Raw genomic sequence first — 23,238 nt, forward strand, 5'->3', positions numbered from 1 at the left:
TGAATTCCTATTGACAGAAATGAATCCCAACTGTATTCTTGCAAACATACAAAATGCTTATAAAAATATCACTGAGGCACACTAATGGCATAGGTAGGGTGACCATATGAAAAGGAGGACAGGGTTCCTGTATCTTTAACAGTTGTATTGAAAATGGAATTTCAGCAGGTGTCTTGTATGCATACAGCACCTGGTGAAATTCCCTCCATCAAAACAGTTAAAGCTGCAGGAGCTATACTAGAGTGACCAGATTTAAAAGAGGGCAGGGCACCTGCAGCTTTAACTGTTGTGATGAAGAGGAAATTTCACCAGGTTCCCCATATATACAAATGACACCTGCTGAAATTCCCTTTTCTATGCAGCTGTTAAAGATACAGGAGCCCTGTCCTCCTTTTCTTATTATTATTATTATTATTATTATTATTATTTATTTATTTATTTATTTATTTAGCACCATCAATGTACATGGTGCTGTACAGAGTAAAACAGTAAATAGCAAATATGGTCACCATAGGCATAAGGCAGGTATATTTAAGTATCACCATTGAGCAAGTCCAGTAGAATTCATTGTGGGCTCTGTCCCTGTACAAATCAATTTCATCTAAGCTGTGGGAAAATGCAATTAAAGCACTATATCTCTCACACGTAAAAAATCAGGTATATTTACAGAGGGAGTAGTAGCCCACAATGCTGGAGAGGCTACACTCAGAGAGGGACCTTTAAACACCTGTGTTGGGATTACGAAGTCATAGAGATTCTGGGTAGAGATATTTCACTTGGCAAGAAAAGTTACAATTGACTTTTTGTGGGAACTGGAAAAAATGATTTGGTTATCTGTGGATTCAACAAATAAGAAGAAAACTTTAAGATAATAGAAAGAGGGGAACTTTCTTTGGTGTTTTTTTTTTTGTAATTATAGAGTAAGAGAAAATATTTTTACATATTTTTGCTGTGGAGAAAATCGGAAGTCCGTCTTAATTTTGTAAGTTCTGTTATTATTTAATAAAGCAAGAAAAGTTACAGATCGGGACATACATAAAATAGCAGAACTGGGACTACTGTCTCTCTTTATGGGTGTCAACATGCATATACTATTAAGGATTTATAAACACTCTTCTGGATTGCGGCAAGAACAGAAATCACATCAGTCTGGAAATCTGCACGTCATTTGAAAGCTGGGAAAGAAGACCTTGGGAGATTGCCTTTCTAGAAAAATAACCAAAGAGCTAAGGGCCGTGCACAACAATGCAGCTGAAAATTAATTTTACACATACTGGCAACCCTGCATTCCTTTAGCTAACCAGAGCGATCATAGAATCATAGAATAGCAGAGTTGGAAGGGGCCTACAAGGCCATCGAGTCCAACCCCCTGCTCAATGCAGGAATCCACCCTAAAGCATCCCCGACAGACGGTTGTCCAGCTGCCTCTTGAAGGTCTCTAGTGTGGGAGAGCCCACAACCTCACCAGGTAACTGGTTCCATTGTCGTACTGCTCTAACAATCAGGAAGTTTTTCCTGATGTCCAGAGGGAATCTGGCTTCCTTTAACTTGAGCCCGTTATTCCGGGTCCTGCACTCTGGGAGGATCAAGAAGAGATCCTGGCCCTTCTCTGTGTGACAACCTTTTAAGTCTCTGAAGAGTGCTATCATGTCTCCCCTCAATCTTCTCTTCTCCAGGCTAAACATGCCCAGTTCTTTCAGTCTCTCTTCATAGGGCTTTGTTTCCAGACCCCTGATCATCCTGGTTGCCCTCTTCTGAACACGATGGGGCTGGGGTGAAGGTTGACACCTCCACAATCACATGTAACCATCAGGAAAGACTTAATTAATACTCCCTAGCTAAATCTAGATCAATAGACCCTCAAGAAGAAGTTTAGCCCTACAGTTTTATGTATCTGTATAGCTATATGCAGGTCAATAGGTTATTTCAGTTGTGTTTGCATGTTGTACTGTTGCTACACTAAGGGTGCAATCTTATGCATGTTTAACCAGGAAAACGTTCTACAGCTACCAGCATTCCCCCAACCAACTGAGCACTGCTGATAATTGTTGAGACTTTTTCTGGCTAAACATGCATAGAGTAAATGCATAGGGTAAATGAGCCAGTGTGGTGTAGTGGCTAAGATGCTGGGACTGGGAGTTGGGAGATCCAGGTTCTAGTCCCCACTCGGCCATGGAAACCCACTGGGTGACTTTGGGCCAGTCACAAACTCTCAGCACAACCAACCTCACAGATCTGGTTCAATGTCCAAAAAGTCACGTTTATACATTTAGGCCATTTTCTGGACCAAACTTAAGAGTATAAGGGTCATCTTATACTGAATCGGACCCTTGGCCCATCTGGCCCAGTATTGTCAACACTGACTGGCAGCAGCTCTCCAGGGTTTTAGAAAGGGTTCTTTTTCTACCTCTACGTGAAGATGCTTGAGATCTTCTGGAGAAGCCCTTCTTTCAGTCCCACCTTCTTCACAGGCACGCTTGGTGGGAACATGGGAGAGGGCCTTCTCGGTGGCGGCTCCGGTGCTCTGGAACTCTCTTCCCAGGGAAGCTAGGCTGGCTCCCTCCTTGATGGGCTTTCGGAAGCAGGCTAAAACTTTTTTGTTCAAGCAGGCCTTTGGAGAATAATCCAGCCCTGCATCTATGTTAATGTCTTATAATTTTGTTGTGTATTTTTTTAATTGTTTATGGTTTTGTTTCCCTCCCCCCCATGTATATTTTAAACTTTGTAAGGCTGCCTTGAGGCCCAGCATTGGGCATCATCATCATCATCATCATCATCATCATCATCATCATCATAGGAACTGAACCTTGGGACTTCTACATACAAAGCAGGTGCTGTACCACTGAGCTATGGCTCCTCTCCCAAATTCATGCATTACCTGATTTTGAGACTCTCAAAGGTAAAACTCAAGGGATGGAAACTTACTTTCGTTACAAACTGAACATCTGTTCCTGTTTCTAAACTAAGAGCAGCTGAAAACACCAAAGAGTCTAAGGATCCAATCATGCTTCTGAAATGCATTCCTCAGATACCTTGAAGACTAGGAGTTTTCACCATTAGTTTCTTGGTACCTACACATTTTTGTGCAACGCGGAAGAAAAGAGACACCTCTCTGACAGCTTGCCCAAAATTTTCATAAATCTTGATGTAAGGACGGACCCAGGAAGGCAACTGAGCTCTTGTATCTGTATTCATGAACCTGATGGGAATTAAACAATAACATCAGTCAAAAATAGTATTTCTAGGCCATGCCTGGAAATATTTACAACATAATCCCATCAAGACAGCCTAGAAGGAAAGTGATATTACGTGTCTAAGAGTTCGGTCACATGCAACTGCCACTGATAAAAGCAAAGACCTCCAGGTATGGTACCCAGAATAATTTCATCCTCATTACGAAAATCATAAAAGTCAATAAACAGTACCCTTTATGATTACATTTGCCTGATTGTTCTTCCTTGTTGCAAGAGCTGCAATGATAGTCCAGTAGCAGAGGCTGCAAGGGATTCTGGGACTGCAATAATGGGCTCAAGATAAAGGAAGCCAGATTCCAGCTGGACATCAGGAAAAACTTCCTGACTGTTAGAGCAGTACTACAATGGAATCAGTTCCCTAGGGAGGTGGTGGGCTCTCCCACACTAGAGGCCTTCAAGAGGCAGCTGGACAACCCTCTGTCAGGGATGCTTTAGGGTGGATTCCTGCATTGAGCAGGGGGTTGGACTCAATGGCCTTGTAGGCCCCTTCCAACTCTGCTATTCTATGATTCTATGAAGAGCTGGATTAAGCTGTTGCCTGAAGTGCTGGCCAGAAAAACACAAAAGGATTGCTCCAAGACTCCCATTTTAAATACATTTACCAATGTGGTTGCTATCAGTAGGAGAGAAAGAAACAGCCAGGCATCCCTCCATAGTGCCTAGATCCAGCTGACCTCCCCTTTTGCAACTTCTATTTAAGAATTTTAAAAAGTGTATTAATTTAACCATATCATTCACGTTATCTGTTTTATAGTTTGTACCTTGGTGATGTCAAGAACATTGACTGGACTTCCCCCAACCTAGATGTTTTGGACTTCAACTCCCATCAGCTCCAGTCAGCATGGCCAAAGTTCAGGAATCCTGGGAGCCGAGGTCCAAATCATCTGGGGTGTTCCAGGTTGGAGAAAGCTGCCCCAGACTATGCCATACCTAGAGGCCTTTTCTTAGAAAGAGAAAACCAGTTGCATGTGACATTGTTTCAAAACAGGTAGACCATTATATGAGGTAGATATTAGCTTCCCTGGTTATGAATTTTTGATTTTGAGCCAGGAGCACACAAAGGCTGCATATGATGTTGGCTTGGATCTCTCTCTCCCTCTCTCTCACACACACACACACACACACACACACACACAAGCAATCCTAATAGAGCAATCTGTATGAGGACCAGTGGGGAAAACTCACTAACATGGCAGGCAACTCCTCTATGACCCCTGTCAGGACAATGCCTTTTAAATGGGGCTTGCCCCGAGGAAGTGCTACATGACCGCTGCAAGTGGTAGGGGTCGCTTTCGGACCAGGGCCAGCAGGCCTGGCTATGTGCAGAAGAGACCTACTGGATAGTGCTATGAGCGGCTTTAACTTGAGATGAGGTTGGAGGGTAGGTGTTTACAGGGGATAGTACAATATGAGTGATAACACTCAACCACAAAAGTACTAAGAAAGTTTTGTACCATGTACATTGATGGTGCTATATAAATAAATAATAATAATTACAGACGAATAATTCAAAAGCTATCACAAATGTACAAAAGACAGGCATATAGATAATATTTACAAGATGTTCATCAAACATTCATAATGAAGCCTACAATAAGTTGGCACCCATTAAACATTCATGACAAGAATCAATGATCTCATAAATATGTGTCTAATAGATAATTTCATAAAGCGTCTAATATAATAAACAGTAGTCCGGTACAAGTCCTGTTTTGAGAATCCTTCGTCAGTAGGATGCAACTGGTTCACAAAAGGAGCCGTGGCTATACATTTAGAGTGGAACCCTCCAAGGTTTATCACCATATCATTTTCACGTATTCAAGCCGTCAGGTAATGCTCTCAATTTACAGGGGATAAACAGGGATGATCCAGCCCTTCCAAGTCCATCATTTTCCTCCTCCTCCTCTTTCCAAAACGCCTTGACAAAAGTCTTTCCCCAGCCCCTGCCATCCCCCCTCCATCTACCAACACTTTCTCACTCTGCCATGTACAAGACGGTCCTTCGGCATGGCGCTGGGATGGCATGGACAAAGTGGCTGCTCCAGGAATTGACTAGGCTGTGAAGCAGGGTCACGTCCTGGTTTCACAGCCTGGTGAATACTCAGAGCAGTGCAAGTTTCTGATGATACAGGGTTCAAGGAGGAGGAGGGGGAGGAGGAGGAGGAGGGGAGTTTGCACCAGGAAATCTACTCAAGCAAGAAACTAAAGTCACCTGTGATCACAGAGGAAGATGGCACCATAATCTTGTCGATGGCGGATGACTCTGCCGATGGCCTGGTTTACTGCACGAGATGCCTGCTGCTTGTACCAGCTGTTTCCAGATAAATACTAAATGGAGGGGGAGAGTATCATTTTATTTTAGTTTAATATTATTTTAGTTTCATTTTTGTGAACCGCTCAGAGAGCTTCAGCTATTGGGCGGTATAGAAATGCAATAAATAAAATATAATAATAATAATAATAATAATAATAATAATAATAATAATAATAATAATATATTTCTTACCCGCCTCCCCCTTTGGATTGAGGCAGGGAACAACATTAGTACAACAAATCAAAACATCTTTAAAAAATTTGATTTTACATTCATCTGGGCAGGCCTGCCAGAAAAGGCTAGTCTTTAAAGCTGTCTTAAATTCAGAGAGAGAGAGAGAGAGAGAGAGAGAGAGAGAGAGAGAGAGTGTTAATTTTACGAATCTCCTCGGGCGGGCCATTCCACAGTCTGGAGGCGACAGAAGAAAAGGTCCTCTGGGTAACAGTTGTCAGCCTAGTTTTGGCTGACTGGAGTAAATTCTCCCCAGAGGACCTGAGTGTGTGGGGTGGACTGTATGGGACAAGGTGATCCTGCAGGTAACCTGGACCCAAACCATGTAGGCCTTTAAAGGTAATGACCAACACTTTGTACTTCACCCAGAAACTAACTGGCAGCCAGTGGAGTGTTGGGGTAATATGATGGGTTCTCTCGTTTATTTCTGGGAGTTAATCCCCTCACCCACTTTTTTAAAAACACACACACACATTAAAACCCAAATTAATACCATCCTTTGAGAAGTACATGCCTTGCAAACAGACCTGCAAACAATGCCCACCTCCTTATCCCTTCCCCACAGCACTCTTTCTCCAAGCAGGAAGAGCCCCACAGCGCTGCCTCCCAGTTACACCACTTCTAGCCTTGAAATTAGGAGATGTTTTTTCGTACGCCAGGGTAGCATGCAAAAGAACTCTTCCGTGGTACTGCAACTGATACACATCGGGGCAAAAAATCCCAACTTCAAATAAAGCCTGATGGGATCTGAACTAGCAGGAGGAGAAGGCTATCAATGGCTACTAGTCCTGATGGCAATGTGCAACCTCCAGTGTCTGAGAAGGTAAGCCTATATACACCAGTTGCTGGGGAACATGGGCAGTAGGGTGCTGCTTGTGGTTTCCTGGCTAACTGGCCACTGTGTGAACAGAGTGCTGGACTAGATGGACCCTTGTTCTGATCCTGCACGGCCCTTCTTATGTTCTTAACTGCAACTCATCTCAGCCATAATGGGCCAAAAGAGGCAACGTGCATAGCCAGAACTGTACTATCCTTATTCTAACCAAGGCTCAGATCACAAGGTCTCTCCAGACACTAAAGAGAACAGGCTCATGCAGTGAGTTAATCTCACCGCGACTTCTGTATCGTACACTTGCGCCATTTCATCCAGACAGAGATTCTTTCTAAATAGATCCTTTTAGAAAAATATGCACAAAGACACAGGGTAGATAAAGGCAAGCTCAGATCAGTCCCATGACAACGAATAAATTTGTTTCGGTTTTAATGGATCTAGGCAGCATCTACAGTAGCCAGCAGATAATCTCAGCATAAATAACACTGCCAGTTTTGGAAGGCTTCAACAGTACTACCTGCAGCCCAAGGACTTAGGGCAGAAATTCATTTTAAAAAGTTGCAAGGCAAGAAGAATGATACATCCAAATTATCAACAATGTCTTCTTCCTTACCTGTCCACCAGCATATTTTGCTCTCATCTCATCTAAGAACTGCATCTTTAAAATGATCCTGGGGTCCATGCGAGGGGGGAAAGGAAGGCCTGTGATGATGACACCTCGTCCATTCCGATCAGCGAAGTCCAACCCTTCACTGGCCTGAAGACAAACAATAGATCACCAACATGGGTTACTAAAAGGGACAAATTCCTGCCAGGTTCAAGATAGTTTCTCTTTCATCTCCGCAGTGAAACGTGTCAGACTTGCTCTATATTGGCGCTTCCTCTGAAGGTGGATGGAATGGCCACCAATCTGGATGGCTTCAAAAGGGGGTTGGATAAATTCTTGGAGACAAAGGCTATCAATGGTTGTGTGCTATCTCCAATATTCAAGGCAATAAGCCTGTGTGCACCAGTTGCTGGGGAACATGGGTGGGAGGGGGCTGTTGCACCATGTCCTGCTTGTTCATCCCTGGCCGATGGCTGGTTGGCCACTGTGGGAACAGAGTGCTGGACTAGATGGACCCTTGGTCTGATCCGGCAGGGCACTTCTGATGTTCTTATGGCAGCTGCATTTGAAAGCCATTCATGTTTCACTCAATGCAATACATACACACACATACACACCCAGCCTGTCTATCTGAAAAATGGGAGCTCCAGAACAACTAATAGTAATAGAAAAAGCAACTACAGTAAACGACGTAAGTCAAATTAAAAACCGCCGAACAATTACAAGTAGGTACAAGGAAATCCAGCAGCAACAAAATGAACTAATAGATTCAAGCCAAACCCTGTGTGGTCCTGGGCAGACACTTTCCAGTACACATAGGAAGATGTCAGTGTGACCTCAGGCGGGGCTTGACGGAAATCCCTTTCCAGACATTCACATTGCACATACTTTTATTTTATTTCTGGGTTGTTTTATTTATCTAGGCCTTTTTGTGCCAGGTTTATTTCATGCTGGATTTTAACTGTCTGCTGTAACTTGCTGTTGTTTGGGTTATATTTTTATTTATTTATTTATTACATTTCTATGCCGCCCAATAGCCGGAGCTCTCTGGGCGGTTCACAAAAATTAAAAACATTCAAAGTATAAAACAACAGTATAAAACCATAATATAAAATGCAATATAAAAGCTCAACTAGATCAAAACAGCCTCAATGCAAAATTACAAATTTAAAACACCAAGTTAAAATTTATTTATAGACTCTTAAAATGCTGGGAGAATAAAAAGGTCTTCACCTGGTGTCTAAAAGCATATAATGTAGGGGCCAAGCGAACCTCCTTAGGGAGCTCATTCCACAGCCGGGGTGCCACAGCAGAGAAGGCCCTGCTCCTAGTAGCCACCTGCCTCACTTCCTTTGGCAGGGGCTCGCAGAGAAGGACCCCTGAGGATGACCTTAGGGTCCTGGCAGTTACATATGAGAGGAGGCGTTCCTTCAGATAGCCTGGCCCCAAGCCGTTTAGGGCTTTGAATGTTAATACCAGCACTTTGAATCAGGACCGGACCTGGACTGGCAGCCAATGAAGTTGTAAAAGGACTGGCGTAATGTGATCTCGCCGGCCAGTGAACTGTGTTTGCAGTTTTGCAGCTTGTCCTTTCTTTTTTCTTATTACAGCTCCTGAGGAAGGATTCCTCTGAATCCGAAATCTCAAGCATTTTCACATCATTACAAAAATAAAAAGTTCATTGTTTATCTATACATGGCACCAGAGCGCGTCTCTCTTTCTTCCACCTCAGGGGACATGGCCAAAACCTAAACAAGATCCCAGGGAGGGTGAAACACTTATGCTCTGATCCACCACAGCCGGGCAGAGAAGATCACACACCATCAAACACCGCCTGACAAATGCTGAACTGACAAAGTATGCGTGAACACAGGGAAGGGAAAACCTCAGGCCCAGGAGTCCCAACCTTCCGCTAAGGACTGGGAACTCCCTGCCACCTGAGCCAGGCCACAAACACACAATCCACAGCTAATGCAAATCCAAGTCTATGAAAAGCCTCACAGTACTTCTCATGACACAGTTCTTAGATATCCAAAGTCCAAATAGCAAAGTATCCAGAGTCCTTTCAAAGTCCCAAGCGGAGATGTAACTTAGAATCATAGAATAGCAGAGTTGGAAGGGGCCTACAAGGCCATCGAGTCCAACCCCCTGCTCCATGCAGGAATCCACCCTAAAGCATCCCTGACAGATGGTTGTCCAGCTGCCTCTTGAATGCCTCTAGTGTGGGAGGGCCACAACCTCCCTAGGTAGCTGATTCCACCGTCGCACTGCTCTAACAGTCAGGAAGTTTTTCCTGATGTCCAGCTGGAACCTAGCTTCCTTTAACTTGAGCCCGTTATTCCGTGTCCTGCACTCTGGGAGGATCGAGAAGAGATCCTGGCCCTCCTCTGTGTGACAACCTTTTAAGTATTTGAAGAGTGCTATCATGTCTCCCCTCAATCTTCTCTTCTCCAGGCTAAACATGCCCAGTTCTTTCAGTCTCTCTTCATAGGGCTTTGTTTCTAGACCTCTGATCATCCTGGTTGCCCTCTTCTGAACACGCTCCAGCTTGTCTGCGTCCTTCTTGAATTGTGGAGCCCAGAACTGGACGCAATACTCTAGATGAGGCCTAACCAGGGCCGAATAGAGAGGAACCAGTACCTCACGTGATTTGGAAGCTATACTTCTATTAATGCAGCCCAAACTTGAGCCCATTAGTCCGTGTCTTGCACTCTGGGAGGATCGAGAAGAGATCCTGGCCCTCCTCTGTGTGACAACCTTTCAAGTATTTGAAGAGTGCTATCATGTCTCCTCTCAATCATCTCTTCTCCAGGCTAAACATGCCCAGTTCTTTCAGTCTCTCCTCATAGGGCTTTGTTTCCAGACCCCTGATCGCCCTCCTCTGAACACGCTCCAGCTAGTCTGCATTCTTGTTGAAGTATGGCGTCCTAAACTGGACACAGTACTGAAGATGAGGCCTAGCCAGTGCCGAATATAGGGGAACCAGTACCTCACACAATTTGGAAGCTATTAATGCAGCCCAAAATATCATTTGCCTTTCTTGCAGCCATATTGCACTATTGACTCATATTCAGCTTGTGATCTACAACAATTCCAAGATCCTTCTCATTTGTAATATTGCTGAGCCAAGTATCCCCCATCTTGTAACTGTGCATTTGGTCTCTATTTCCTAGATGTAAAACTTGTCATTTATCCCTATTAAATTTCATTCTGTTGTTTTCAGCCCAGGGCTCCAGCCTATCAAGATCACTTTGAAGTTTGCTTCTGTCTTCCAGGGCAGGGGTCCCCAACCCCTCGGCCACGGACCGATCCGGGTCCGTGGCCTGTTAGGAACTGGGCCACATTGTCATTGACAACAATGCAATTTCTGCATTGACAACAACCAAAACGAGATTACAGAGAAGACTGGACATAAGCAACGCACTTCGGGTGTCACTGACTCCCATCACCCCCAGATGGGACCGTCTAGTTGCAGGAAAACAAGTTCAGGGCTCCCACTGATTCAGCATTATGGTGAACTGTATAATTATTTCATTATATAGTACAATGTAATCATAATAGAAATAAAGTGCACAATAAATGTAATGTGTTTGAATCATTCCAAAACCATCCCCTCAACACACACACACACCCGCAGTCCGTGGAAAAATTGTCTTCCACGAAACCGGTCCCTGGCGCCAAAAAGGTTGGGGACTGCTGTTCCAGGGTATTAGCTATCCCACCCAGTTTTGTGTTTTTTCTAGATGCTTATCACAGCTTCCTCAGTAGAAAGATAAGCAACGGCAGACAATGTACCCTGAAATAAGCTGGCCCACTGCTATCAATCATTCCCTAGAACACACATCTGCTGACAAATTCTGCAGTAAAGGCAGGACAACTGAACAGGCCATCGCTCCGGATGAAACGCAGACTAGAACATGCCACAAAGTCTCCTGTAGCACAAAGAGGTTTCACACTTGGTGTTGAGGATTTTTTGTTCGTTTTGACAACTGGAGTGTAAAGGCTCCTTTAAAGGTAGACACTTTATTGGGGATATGATTTTGAAAAACAAGGGCACAGAGAGAGGCAAATGCCACATGTTGAGATCTGGCCTTGCGGATTTGAGTTGATCTATTTTACCCATGAACAAAGTCACTAAAGGGACTAGCAAATTCTGGCAACATCTACAAAACTATTGTTTATTTCCTGTTGGATAAGGCAACATTTTGGAGCCAGTGTGGTGTAATGTTTAGACTGCTGGAACAGGGACGTACTTCTCAAGAATTTGACTATCATATTACAAACACTACGTGGAGAGTTTGTTGTCATTGTGGCCAGCAGTTCAATTCACTTGAACTGGCTGACTTGCCCTCTTCATTTCTGGAATCTGTTGGCCATTGGTCATCTATGATGAGTGATGAAATTAAGCGATTAACAGTGCAAATGAAGAAAAGAAAAAGAAACAGCTGCTGGGGAATTTTTTATTTCACTCAACTGACCAAAAGCTTTTACTGAATGATGGGCACCAATATAGGCTTTGTTGTTGGTTTTTACTTAGGAGAAATTCCAGGGAGGCAATACTGCTCCCCATATACAAAAAGGGTGGAAGAGAAAACCCAGCCAGTTACAGACATTAGTTTACTTGATGTTTCTGGGAAAGTAGACATCTTCTAGGTAAGTTGGATGACCAGGTAGTGACCAATAATCCATTGGCATATGAGCAAGCAGGCTTTCAAGCTGCTAGATCTACCGTTGATCAATCATTGCTTTATTTTATATACAAAATACACAATGTCTTAATTGACTGGAATATTTATGCTTTAGGGTGGATTCCTGCATTGCGCAGGGGTTTGGACTCGATGGCCTTTTAGGACCCTTCCACTCTATTACTCTATGAATTTGTTGCCTGGACTTTATGTGAACTCTTGTCTGCCTTAAATCCTGCAGCCTTGGAACTTTCTCTTGAACAAAGCAACGTGCTGATAGCTTCTGCCAAGGCCATCTGATTTATTGGGGTCTATAAACACTGTAAACTTTGCCACAAGCTCTGGAAAGCCGGTCTGATCCGGTACCAACAACAAAAAAACAGTTTTGCAGTTGTTGGTGTCTTGTGGTGGGTTGCCAGATTTTCAGAAAGTTGGGCCTGGCAATTAGACGCAGTTTGAGTTAGGACATACCGCAAAAAAAAGGGAAGAGAAAACCCCTATTGTAAGAGCACAAAGAAAACAAAGGGAAGAATCTCCACACAGTTTTCAAATGGTAAAAAGGAGAATCAAACAATGGTTCTACTGTGATGTAGATGCCACTACAATCACCACCATTTTGTTGCAAACCATCTATTTTACACAAATAATATGTTTGTGTAAAATAGATGATGCCTCGCTTCATTCATCCATTACATTTTTTTTACCACCCCATTGCCGAAATTCTCTGGGCAATTTTCATCACTAAGGATGGGGTGGGGTTAGGGTCTTTCCAAAAATGAATGCCCATTTCCTCAAAGGCTATATCCTAACTCAAAGAAGCTCCACACAGTTTTCAAATGGTAAAAAGGAGATATGAGCCAACAGTGCGATATGGCTGCAAGAAAGGCAAATGCTATTTTGGGCTGCATTAATAGAAGTATAGCTTCCAAATCACGGGAGGTACTGGTTCCTCTCTATTGGGCCCTGGTTAGGCCTCATCTAGACCTAAGGTTTATCCCAGGATCCCAGGTCATCCCTGTTCATGTAAATGACACACAGGGGATCCCGGGAGCAGGCAGGGACAACCCCGGGACGATCCCAGGAGAAACCTTAGGTCTAGCTAAGGCCCTAGAGTATTGTGTCCAGTTCTGGGCTCCACAAATCAAGAAGGACATAGACAAGCTGAAGCGTGTTCAGAGGAGGGCAACCAGGATGATCAGGGGTCTGGAAACAAAGCCCTATGAAGAGAGACTGAAAGAGCTGGACATGTTTAGCCTGGAGAAGAGAAGATGGAGGGGAGACATGATAGCACTCTTCAAATACTTAAAAGGTCGTCACACAGAGGAGGGCCAGGATCTCTGCTCGATCCTCCCAGAGTGCAGGACACGGAATAACGGGCTCAAGTTAAAGGAAGCCAGATTCCAGCTGGACATCAGGAAAAACTTCCTGACTGTTAGAGCAGTGCGACAATGGAATCAGTTACCTAGGGAGGTTGTGGGTTGTCCCACCCTAGAGGCCTTCAAGAGGTAGCTGGACAAGCATCTGTCAGGGATGCTTTAGGGTGGATTCCTGCAATGAGCAGAGGGTTGGACTCAATGGCCTGAACGAATAAAGAACAAAATTATTCTTATGGCACCAGGTAGAAAACATTTTCCCCAGGCCTTTGAGATTTGCCAGTTTTAACTTTGCTCCTGCTAGTTACACAGTGCTGGGTGTTTTTTTAATGTATTATTTTTAAATGTATTCTGATAGTTCTTTTGCTTTATTGATGCTATTGTTAGCGGTTTTAAATTGCGCTGAGAATCCTCTCAATTGAAGAGCAGGGTAACAAATTATTTAAATAGGAACGTTTGCCCCATTGCTCTGCAAAAATTATCTCCTGTATGCAGCCCGACTTTCAGAAACATACCTTCCCCCGGCAAACAGCCAAAAACACAGCGCCGTTGGACTTGGGACAGACAATCTTTTCATAATAGGCATCAATGACCTAGGAGGGGGAAAAAAATCAATGAAAACAGAAAGACTAGCAATACACCTTTTACTGACGCATATAAAAAATATGGTGCATAACCCTGTTTACTAAAACTCTGCTGATTAGGTGTTAAATAAAGGAGCCATTCCTTATTATGAGAGATTGGCAAATCTGTTGTGGCAGCCGCTGAATGACATCAGCTTCCATGGAAGAGAAAACAAAGAACCTTCAGTGCTCATATATCTCATGATTTCACGAATTATGTTCAAGGCAATACAAACAGGAAATATACAGCCTTGAATCCACGGATATCCTTCCCCTTGTGGAACTGAAACCTGAGACAGAAGACATTTACCCTCCCTTCTGCATCCCCTATGTGTGTTCCCCCAAATCTGTCTAGACTCTAGAGCAGCTTTCCTCAACCTGGGGCACTCCAGATGTGTTGGACTACAACTCCCAGAATGCCCCAGCCAGCTGGCTGGGGCATTCTGGGAGATGCAGTCCAACACATCTGGAGCACCCTAGGTTGAGGAAGACTGCTCTAGAGGATTGGGGGACCCTCTGGAGGAGATTCTGGGGGTGGGGGAGGGAGGCATGGGAAGTAGAAAGGATCAGGACATTTGCTCAGACGACATTCGATTTAATTATATTTATTTATTTTAAATTTCATTCAGAAAATGTGGGGGTGGAAAACCATCTTTCAATTTAAGGCATAGTATTTTATACATAAATAACTAAATAAAGATGAAAGATGAGCTTTAGGACAATCTGGAAAAGAAAAGAAAACCCGGGGATTGGTGGGTTTATTTATGGATCTACTGAGATGCTGAATATTTTATTTATTTATTTATTTATTTATTACATTTCTATACCACCCAATAGCCGGAGCTCTCTGGGCGGTTCACAAAAATTAAAAACATTCAAAGTATAAAACAACAGTATAAAACCATCATATAAAATACAATATAAAAGCTCAACCAGATGAAAACAGCAGCAATGCAAAATTAAAAATTTAAAACACCAAGTTAAAATTTATTTATAGACTGTTAAAACGCTGGGAGAATAAATAGGTCTTCACCTGGCGTCTAAAGGCATATAATGTAGGTGCCAAGCAAACCTCCTTAGGGAGCTCATTCCACAGCCGGGGTGCCACAGCAGAGAAGGCCCTCCCCTCCGGGTAGCCACCTGCCTCACTTCCTTTGGCGGGGGCTCGCAGAGAAGGACCCCTGAGGATGACCTTAGGGTCCGGGCAGGTACATATGGGAGGAGGCGTTCCTTCAGATAACCTGGCCCCAAGCCGTTTAGGGCTTTAAATGTTAATACAAGCACTTTGAATCGGGCCTGGACCTGGACTGGCAGCCAATGAAGCTGGAAACTGGCGTAATGTAATCTCGTCGGCCAGTCCCTGTTAGTAAACGTGCTGCCCTGTCTTGTACCAGTTGAAGTTTCCGGACCGTTTTCAAAAGCAGCTCCACATATAACGCATTGCAGTAATCCAAACGAGAGGTTATCAGAGCACGGATCACTGTAGCTAGGCTATCTCTGTCCAGATAAGGGCGTAGTTGGTATATCAGCCTAAGCTGATAAAAGGTGCTCTTTGCCACTGAGTTCACCTGTGCCTCAAGTGACAGTTCTGGATCCAAGAGCACCCCCAAACCACGGACCCGATCTTTTAGGGAGAGTGCAACCCCGTCCAGGACAGGGCAAACATCACCTCGCCGGACAGATGAACCACCCGCTAACAGCACCTCCGTCTTGTCTGGATTGAGTTTCAGTTTATTAGCCCTCATCCAGTCCATTACCATGCCCAGGCAGAATAGAATGTTTTATGAGTAGCTGCATGTTCATAAACAAACTTATTAAAAAGCACATACTGTACCTCCTTGCATATATCCAGCTCATTTCAATGGAAATGAAGCACGAGCAACTGAATCTCTTGTCCTTTTAGTAGGAAGCCCATCCTTTGGTTCACTTTGTTTTTTGGGAAGCATTTGTAAAACAACCTTGGTGGGAGCTACAGCAGGAAACAGTTAAGGCTTACTTTCCCCCTTGACTCCAACTTCAAACTATTTTTCGAAGTTCTCCTCTGTGTCAACACAAACCTGACATATGACATGGGGAAGGGTGTGGCTGCTGTTTAAGACACGTGTCCCACAGCTCTCTTGGATACTTGGAACTAGTTGTACAGTTCTTAGGATGTAGGCCAAGGTGATGACTGGGTACTTGTAACGTCCCAGATGACCATGAATCTCAAGCATCAACAAAACATTAAGAGAAGCCAGAGTGACACACCAGAGTACAAGGCCCTAAGCAAGAACAAGTGGACGGGCAAAGGGCAGAGAGAGAGAGGGGTGAGTGGGGGGTGGTCCAACATGGAGTTTGGGCAAGACTCAGGGCATGGGTAGACCTACCGGGTCCAGCGCAACGGAGGGCGGAGGATCTTGTGATATGGTTATCGCCAGATGTCCCCCTCTGTCTACACGCGGCGTGCAACATCCCAGGAGGAAAAGGACGCCGCGCCCACCATTTTGTTTTGTTTTTTGAAGGAGAAGGAGCGCACGAGCGCTCAAACGCAATTTTTTAAATAAAAAAATATTCCCCACTCACCCCACCCCACCCCACCCCACCTCCTCGGTTACTCGCGAGGAGCTGGGACAATCCATGATGCCTGGCCACATGTTCCGCAGTCTCAGGATTATCCCGAGACCGTGGAAAAAGCGGGCTAAAAGGGTATGGCGATATCCCGGGCCAAGGGAGGGATTTTATTTATTTATTTATTTATTGCACTTATATAGCGCTCCCATAGCCAGGGCTCTCTGGGCGGTTGACAGAAATTCTAAAATTAAGATAAAAACGAATATACAAAATTTAAAATTCTAAAACACAGAACATACACACATAAAGCATTAAAAACCGTTAAAAAAAACTAAACATGTGGGTGATTAAGATGTGCCGCCGTATGCCTGGGCAAAGAGGAAAGTCTTAACCTGGCGCCGGAAAGATAGCAGCGTTGGTGCCAGGCGAGCCTCGTCAGGGAGATCATTCCATAGTCTGGAGGCCACCACCGAAAAGGCCCTGTCCCTCATTGCCCCACTCCGAGCCTCTCTCGGAATAGGCACCCGGAGGAGAACCTTAGATGTTGAACGTAGTAACCAGGTATATTCATGTCGGGAGAGGCGTTCCATCAGGTATTGTGGTCCCAAGCCATGTAAGGCTTTATAGGTCAAAACCAGCACCTTGAATTGGGCTCGGAAACATACAGGCAGCCAGTGCAAGCGGACCAGAGCAGGTGTTATATGGTCGAACCTTCTGGTTCCAGAAATCAATCTGGCCGCTGCATTTTGCATGAGCTGCAGCTTCCGAACCGTCTTCAAAGGCAGCCCTACATAGAGTGCATTGCAGTAATCTAACTTGGAGGTTACCAGAGCATGGACAACTGAAGCCAGATCATTCCTCCCTGCTCCTGGGATTCCCTGTGTGTCATGTGGAACCACAGGGACGATCCCAAGGTGATCACCGGGATATCACCTCATCTAGCCATGCCCTCAGTGTATACCCCAAGCAGTTGTGCTCACTTGCCCCAGAGGATGCTGGGGCAGAACAATCAAGTCACACACAGATGTGTACCATCTCAAGGAGGTCCTTAGCATCCCTCCTGACTTTGTAAGATCCGGTGTGTGCGTGTCTGTGTGTGTGTGTATTTAAAATATTTATACCCCATCTTCCTGACTGTTAGAGCAGTGCGACAATGGAATCAGTTACCTAGGGAGGTGGTGGGCTCTCCCACACTAGAGGCATTCAAGAGGCAGCTGGACAACCATCTGTCAGGGATGCTTTAGGGTGGATTCCTGCATTGAGCAGGGGGTTGGACTTCATGGCCTTGTAGGCCCCTTCCAACTCTGCTATTCTATGATTCTATGATTCCTAATCAGAGATATTCAAGGCAGCTGTCACTATAGTTCATGCCTTTCTGTTTCTGCACAGCTTCCCAAAGCTAGGAGATACTCCAAGCTGGCCCAGCTGTGCTCAGTAAAGGATCTCCTCCCTGTTCAGCAATTGGACCACTCTCAGATCTGAGAAACATCTGAGCAGTACTGCAGAGAGGACTGTGTGCAACTGACTAATCTGCACGGAATCACTTTTGTCTGTCCTATTGGTTTGGTTAGACAACCAGAAGGAGATGGAGAGAAGGGATTTAGCCTTGCCGAGACTTGAGGAGGATCAGATCTATCACTGTAACATTAACTACCTTGGTAAAGATATGGGAAATGGGATTCTCTTCGCAGCATTGGCTGCCAAGTGTCTCACCTTGCAAAAATGGAAAGATAAAAGCTCCCATTCCATCTGTCATGTCTAACCCTACTGCCCCTGTTTTGGGAGAAGGTGTTTCAGGTAATCAATCAGAATCAAATTCAGACCTAGACGAGGCAGCGCCAGACACCAGCCAGCCTGTACCAGTGGGGGAGGAATCTCATGGGCGATTCACCAGCTGGGAGTCAGTCCTCTCCAGAGCTAATCTCCTCAAGGCCAAATCCTACACACTCAGTGGGAAGTGAGCCTTCTTCCGGAGGAGAGCACCCCAACAAGCTAGTGATGCTAGGGACCGCCGGAAGCTCAAACGCACAGAGCGGAAGGAAGGTGTGAGAAAGTCAGTTCGATTACGCCAGAACCTGCCTCCACACCAGGCTCTCTGAAGTTACGGGCGTTTGGGAAGGGCTTCCTATTCTCCTTGGTTGGACAATTGTCTCGCTTAGTTTGCATAGTTTTGCCTAAGGGGAAATTTCCAAGAGATTAGACTCTCTCTTCAGGTAGAAGAGATGTTTGCTGCTTAATAAAAGCTTTGTGGATTACCTAGCAGGCCTCGTCATTTGTCTCCCATCGAAAGCAGCAGCTTTCTGAGAAACACACCATCATTCTGTGGGCTGAGGACCTTTCCACAATCTCGTCCAATGAACAGCTTGCAGGTGGACATCGTCCACACTATCTAGGTGGAATAATACGCAAAGATGTTTGAGCAGCCTGCCCTTATAGAACTTGTAGCCAAGACATACAACAAAAGAACCAATCGGATTAACCTCACTTAGGGCACAATCCTATGCAAGTTTGGACGGAACGAATTCCTACAGCTGCCAGCATTCCTTAGCCAGCATGGCTGGGTGGAGAATGCTGGGAGTTTTAGGACTTCCCCCCTATATACACATGCATAGGATTGCACCCTTAATAAATGTTATAAATGTGGATCCAGCTCCCAATCCCCTACTCCTCTCCTTTGCCTCTTCCCTTGGAGAACCCAATCTGTAAGATGCTCCTGTTATTGCTCGTGATGTTATTTCAGAAGAGAAAAATAAATTAGACCTTTAGCCAACCCCAAATACTAAGTAAAACCCTTTCAAAGATACAACAAAACTGTACTGAGCCAAGAGTAACATATCCAATAGTAAAATAACCAAACGTCTTGGTTGGTTGGTTCCAGAAATGCGGCGCAGAAGGAATGCAACCAACCAACCACACCAAAATAATCCTAGTAACTGAAAGAGACCTCCCCCAAAGAATGGCTCTGTAGTGTTTTTGAAAGAAGAGTGGAGCAAGTTCTTAGAAAAACCAGAATGAATAACTGTTAAAGTCTTGCCAACCTCTGTGAATGTCCCTTTGTTTCTTGGTTCCACAAACATTGGTTTCACGGCTTCTATTTTTTTCGTAAAATCATGCTCCTAGGGAAACAGAGAGGGGGAGGGAGAAGGGGAGTGGGTGAGTTAAAATACCTACAGGATAGGAAGTCTGCATTTCCGCACCAACACCTCTGTATCGCTGGAGCGCTCGTGCACTCACTTTCAAGAGGGAAAAAAACCCAAAATGGCGGGTGCGACGCCCTCTTCCTCCCGGGACGTCACGCGCCACCATATCATGGTGGTCACCATATCGCAAGATCGTCCCCCTCCCCAGGCCTAGACATGCCTTCCATGGAACAACCTTACAACTTCCACACCGTCTGCCCAACTTGTGCACACATTTGCTCAAGTCCAATGCTATTGTACTCCTCTAAACAGGCCTCACGTCTGGCAAGTGAAACTAACAATATAACAATTTTGATACCTCCGCACAACACCTAAGGGGAAACAATCCTAAGTGCCAAGATCTGATCTTATCCTAAATCTGGAAACCTACTTTCCAAAACTCCAGGCTTTTATCCATGACAGGATATGAAGGGAAGAACACAAGCAGCCCATGTGGGATGATTCGGACAAGATTTCCTGCAATAAAACACATACATGCATATTGAGTCTAAGTTCAGCCTCACATCAGTATCCAGTAACTTCAACATCAGTAACTTCAACTGGTACAAAACAGGGCAGAACAGGGCAAAACAGTTAGTAACCCTGGTAGGGTTACTAACAGGGACTGGCCAACGAGACCACATCACGCCAGTCCTTTTCCAGCTTCATTGGCTGCCAGTCCAGATCCGGGCCCGATTCAAAGTGCTGGTATTAACATTTAAAGCCCTAAACGGCTTGGGGCCAGGCTATCTGAAGGAACGCCTCCTCCCATGTGTACCTGCCAGGACCCTAAGGTCATCCTCAGGGGTCCTTCTCTGCAAGCCCCTGCCAAAGGAAGTGAGGCAGATGGCTGCCAGGAGCAGGGCCTTCTCTGCTGTGGCACCCCGGCTGTGGAATGAGCTCCCTCCAGGTGAAGACCTTTTTATTCTCCCAGCATTTTAACAGTCTATAAATAAATTTTAACATGGTGTTTTAAATTTGTAATTTTGCATTGCTGCTGTTTTTATCTGGTTAAGCTTTTATATTGTATTTTATATTATGGTTTTATATTGTCGTTTTATACTTTGAATGTTTTTAATTTTTGTGAACCGCCCAGAGAGCTCCGGCTATTGGGCGGTATAGAAATGTAATAAATAAATAAATAAGTATCCAAGCAGTGCTTAGGCTCTCTGATTTCCCCCCTCCCATTCCTCACGTACTCTTTGCCACTGTTATTCTCACATATAAATGTTGTAATTACCTAAAATACATGCCTGGCTGCAGACTTGGCTGCTCTAGTTCTATCATAATCATCCACACAACGGTCTTTGGCTTTCAAGTAACTCCACCCTTTTCCCCCTTGCTGCCCATTATATTTGGAATTTCTTCCACGATATTCCTCATCTCTCTCCAGCTCACTCTTTTCCCCAAAGCCTTTGGCTTAATTCCTTCATCCTCATCACTAGCTGTAATGAAGCCCAACTCCAGCTAACTACATTTATTCACATTCCATCCTTGCTTCTCTGGCCTACCCCCTTCCCCCGCGCTGTATAAATAATATTAAGCAGCAAAATGGATATATCTCAGAACGGGGCTTCCTTAGTCATCAGATCTATCTGATGCTATGAGCTATCCTTGCCTGACACCAGAGGTTATTCTGGCTAAGCATTTGATGACAAAGCTCTCAGGAAATGTCTGGCAGACAAGATAGATCGTGGAACTCCTCCAGAACCTGAAATGGGCAAAGTACTGCATTGTGAGGTGGCAACTCAGCTCCAGGGGTTTCTAAATGAGGCAGGTTATCAAGATCCCTTTCAATCTGGTTTCAGACCAGGTTCTAGGACAGAGACTTCTTTGGTCACCATCGACATCAGGAACAGGACAGGAGGTATGTTTCCCTGCTGGTTCTGCTGGACCTCTCCGTGGCTTTTGATACCATTCACCATGGTATCCTTTTGAGGTGTCTGTCTGAGATGGGACTTCGAGGCACTATTGTATATTTATTCATTCATTTACAACATTGATTTACCTCTTCAGATCTAAACAGGTTCAGCGTCTGATTTAGAACTTGGCCTGGATGAGGATGAACAAATTGGAGCTTAATCCAAACAAAACAGGGATACTTCGAGTTAGCTGAGAGGCAGATCAAGGAATAGGGATTCAACCTGCGCTGGGTAGGGTCCTTCATCCTATCCAGCACAGGTTGCAAAGGCGACCTCAGAGAGGGTGTAAAGAGTGTAACGAGGGTGTGTCGATATGGCTCTCAGCCCCCCTCCCCCTCCATAGAGCCCCTGCTAGACGGGTGAAAAAGTCTCTCTAGCAAAAATGCAGTGAGAGAAACAGGAAGGCTAGGATGCCTGTAAGCCTCTGAATTCGGAGGCTTTTGGGCATCGCCGGAGGATTACACCCTGAATCACTTTAAGACAGACGGGCAGCTGAATCTAATCATTCCATAAAAGGCCTCTATTCTGTCACATTTTATGAGCAGCAGCTCAAACTCGCTGTTTGTCACTGAGATTCCTACTTCGTCTTTTCTGGGAGATTAAAAAAAAACCCTTGGGAAATTCTTCATATAAAGAACTTAGAAGGTTCATACTGAGTAACAGTGGTTTAGAAGACACGTATCAGAAGTTGGGGAATAACTTCAGCTGCCTTCCATGAATGTGAAATGAATATGAAGTGTTGACTCAACAGACAACTGTTTTGGTTTCAATTTGGTATTGAGGAAGCAATGAAATGGGATACAACGCAGAGACCACGGCAACAAACATCTATCGTCATTCTACTAACCCCCACAATTGTAACTATACCTTGTATAATAACGGCATCATGTGTTGGGTGTTTATTTGTAATTATACCCACTTTATAATCACCTGGTTCCTTTTGATGTTGTTTGTCCTATCAGCTTGTTGTTAACTGTGCAATGGCCAACTGCAGCCTATTCTATTGCTCCTGTCTACTTCATCCTTAACTTTTGTCTATTCTGGTATTTTAGCTCCCAGCTGCTTCAAGACGGAAAGCTACCTGTTCCACTATCGACTTTAGTCATAAGTTGTAGCAAGACACTTTTCGTCTTACCTATTGTTTTCCCAAGAGAAGACAGACATTCCACTGAAAATCTGCAAATGAAAGGGAGAAAGGAAAACCCCATCAACACCCAGCTTCCATGTGTTGGTAACTGGTTAACAATGTTAAACCACAAGCAGTCTAGGTTTACCAAAGGCACTAAACTAATCTTACTTTACCATCAGACATGACTCCCACAATTTCTCATTCTCTGCCCCCAGTGTTTTCCCACAGTCTTCTAGCTAAGACTGATTCACAGAAAAAAACCAAATCCCTACTATTTCTTTGAATTTGCTGCTAAAACCTATCGCTGCTAAATCCTAGGCTTATTTATAACAAGCTACAAACTATTAAAAACAGACTCATTGAACACAGAAAAAGTGGGCATGTCATATAAGCCAGCTCATATGACAGTTTGATAGTCTTAACGGCCCAGGAAGTGAAACACTGACTTGAGAAAGGCTGGGTTTGCACTTGCTGCCAATCTCATCTTTAAATAAACTCTTCTTCAGTACGCTCAACTATGTGTTTCGGATAAAAATCCT

At 44.4% G+C, this 23,238-nt stretch overlaps 1 protein-coding gene across 1 annotated transcript in view; it reads right to left on the reverse strand.

Annotated features, from left to right (window-relative positions):
• RTEL1 (regulator of telomere elongation helicase 1) overlaps positions 1-23,238 on the reverse strand; it is a 106,428-nt gene that overhangs the window by 35,948 nt on the left and 47,242 nt on the right. The window contains exons 18-24 of the mRNA XM_063147301.1: positions 22,706-22,746; positions 20,040-20,125; positions 19,508-19,585; positions 13,812-13,889; positions 7,245-7,388; positions 5,467-5,582; positions 3,076-3,199 (exon numbers count right to left, since the gene is read on the reverse strand). Of these exons, the coding sequence (XP_063003371.1) occupies positions 3,076-3,199; positions 5,467-5,582; positions 7,245-7,388; positions 13,812-13,889; positions 19,508-19,585; positions 20,040-20,125; positions 22,706-22,746 (667 nt within the window). The remainder of the gene's footprint in view (positions 1-3,075; positions 3,200-5,466; positions 5,583-7,244; positions 7,389-13,811; positions 13,890-19,507; positions 19,586-20,039; positions 20,126-22,705; positions 22,747-23,238) is intronic.

This window comes from Elgaria multicarinata, chromosome 1 (assembly GCF_023053635.1).
Source record: "Elgaria multicarinata webbii isolate HBS135686 ecotype San Diego chromosome 1, rElgMul1.1.pri, whole genome shotgun sequence".
Lineage (NCBI taxonomy): Eukaryota > Metazoa > Chordata > Lepidosauria > Squamata > Anguidae > Elgaria > Elgaria multicarinata.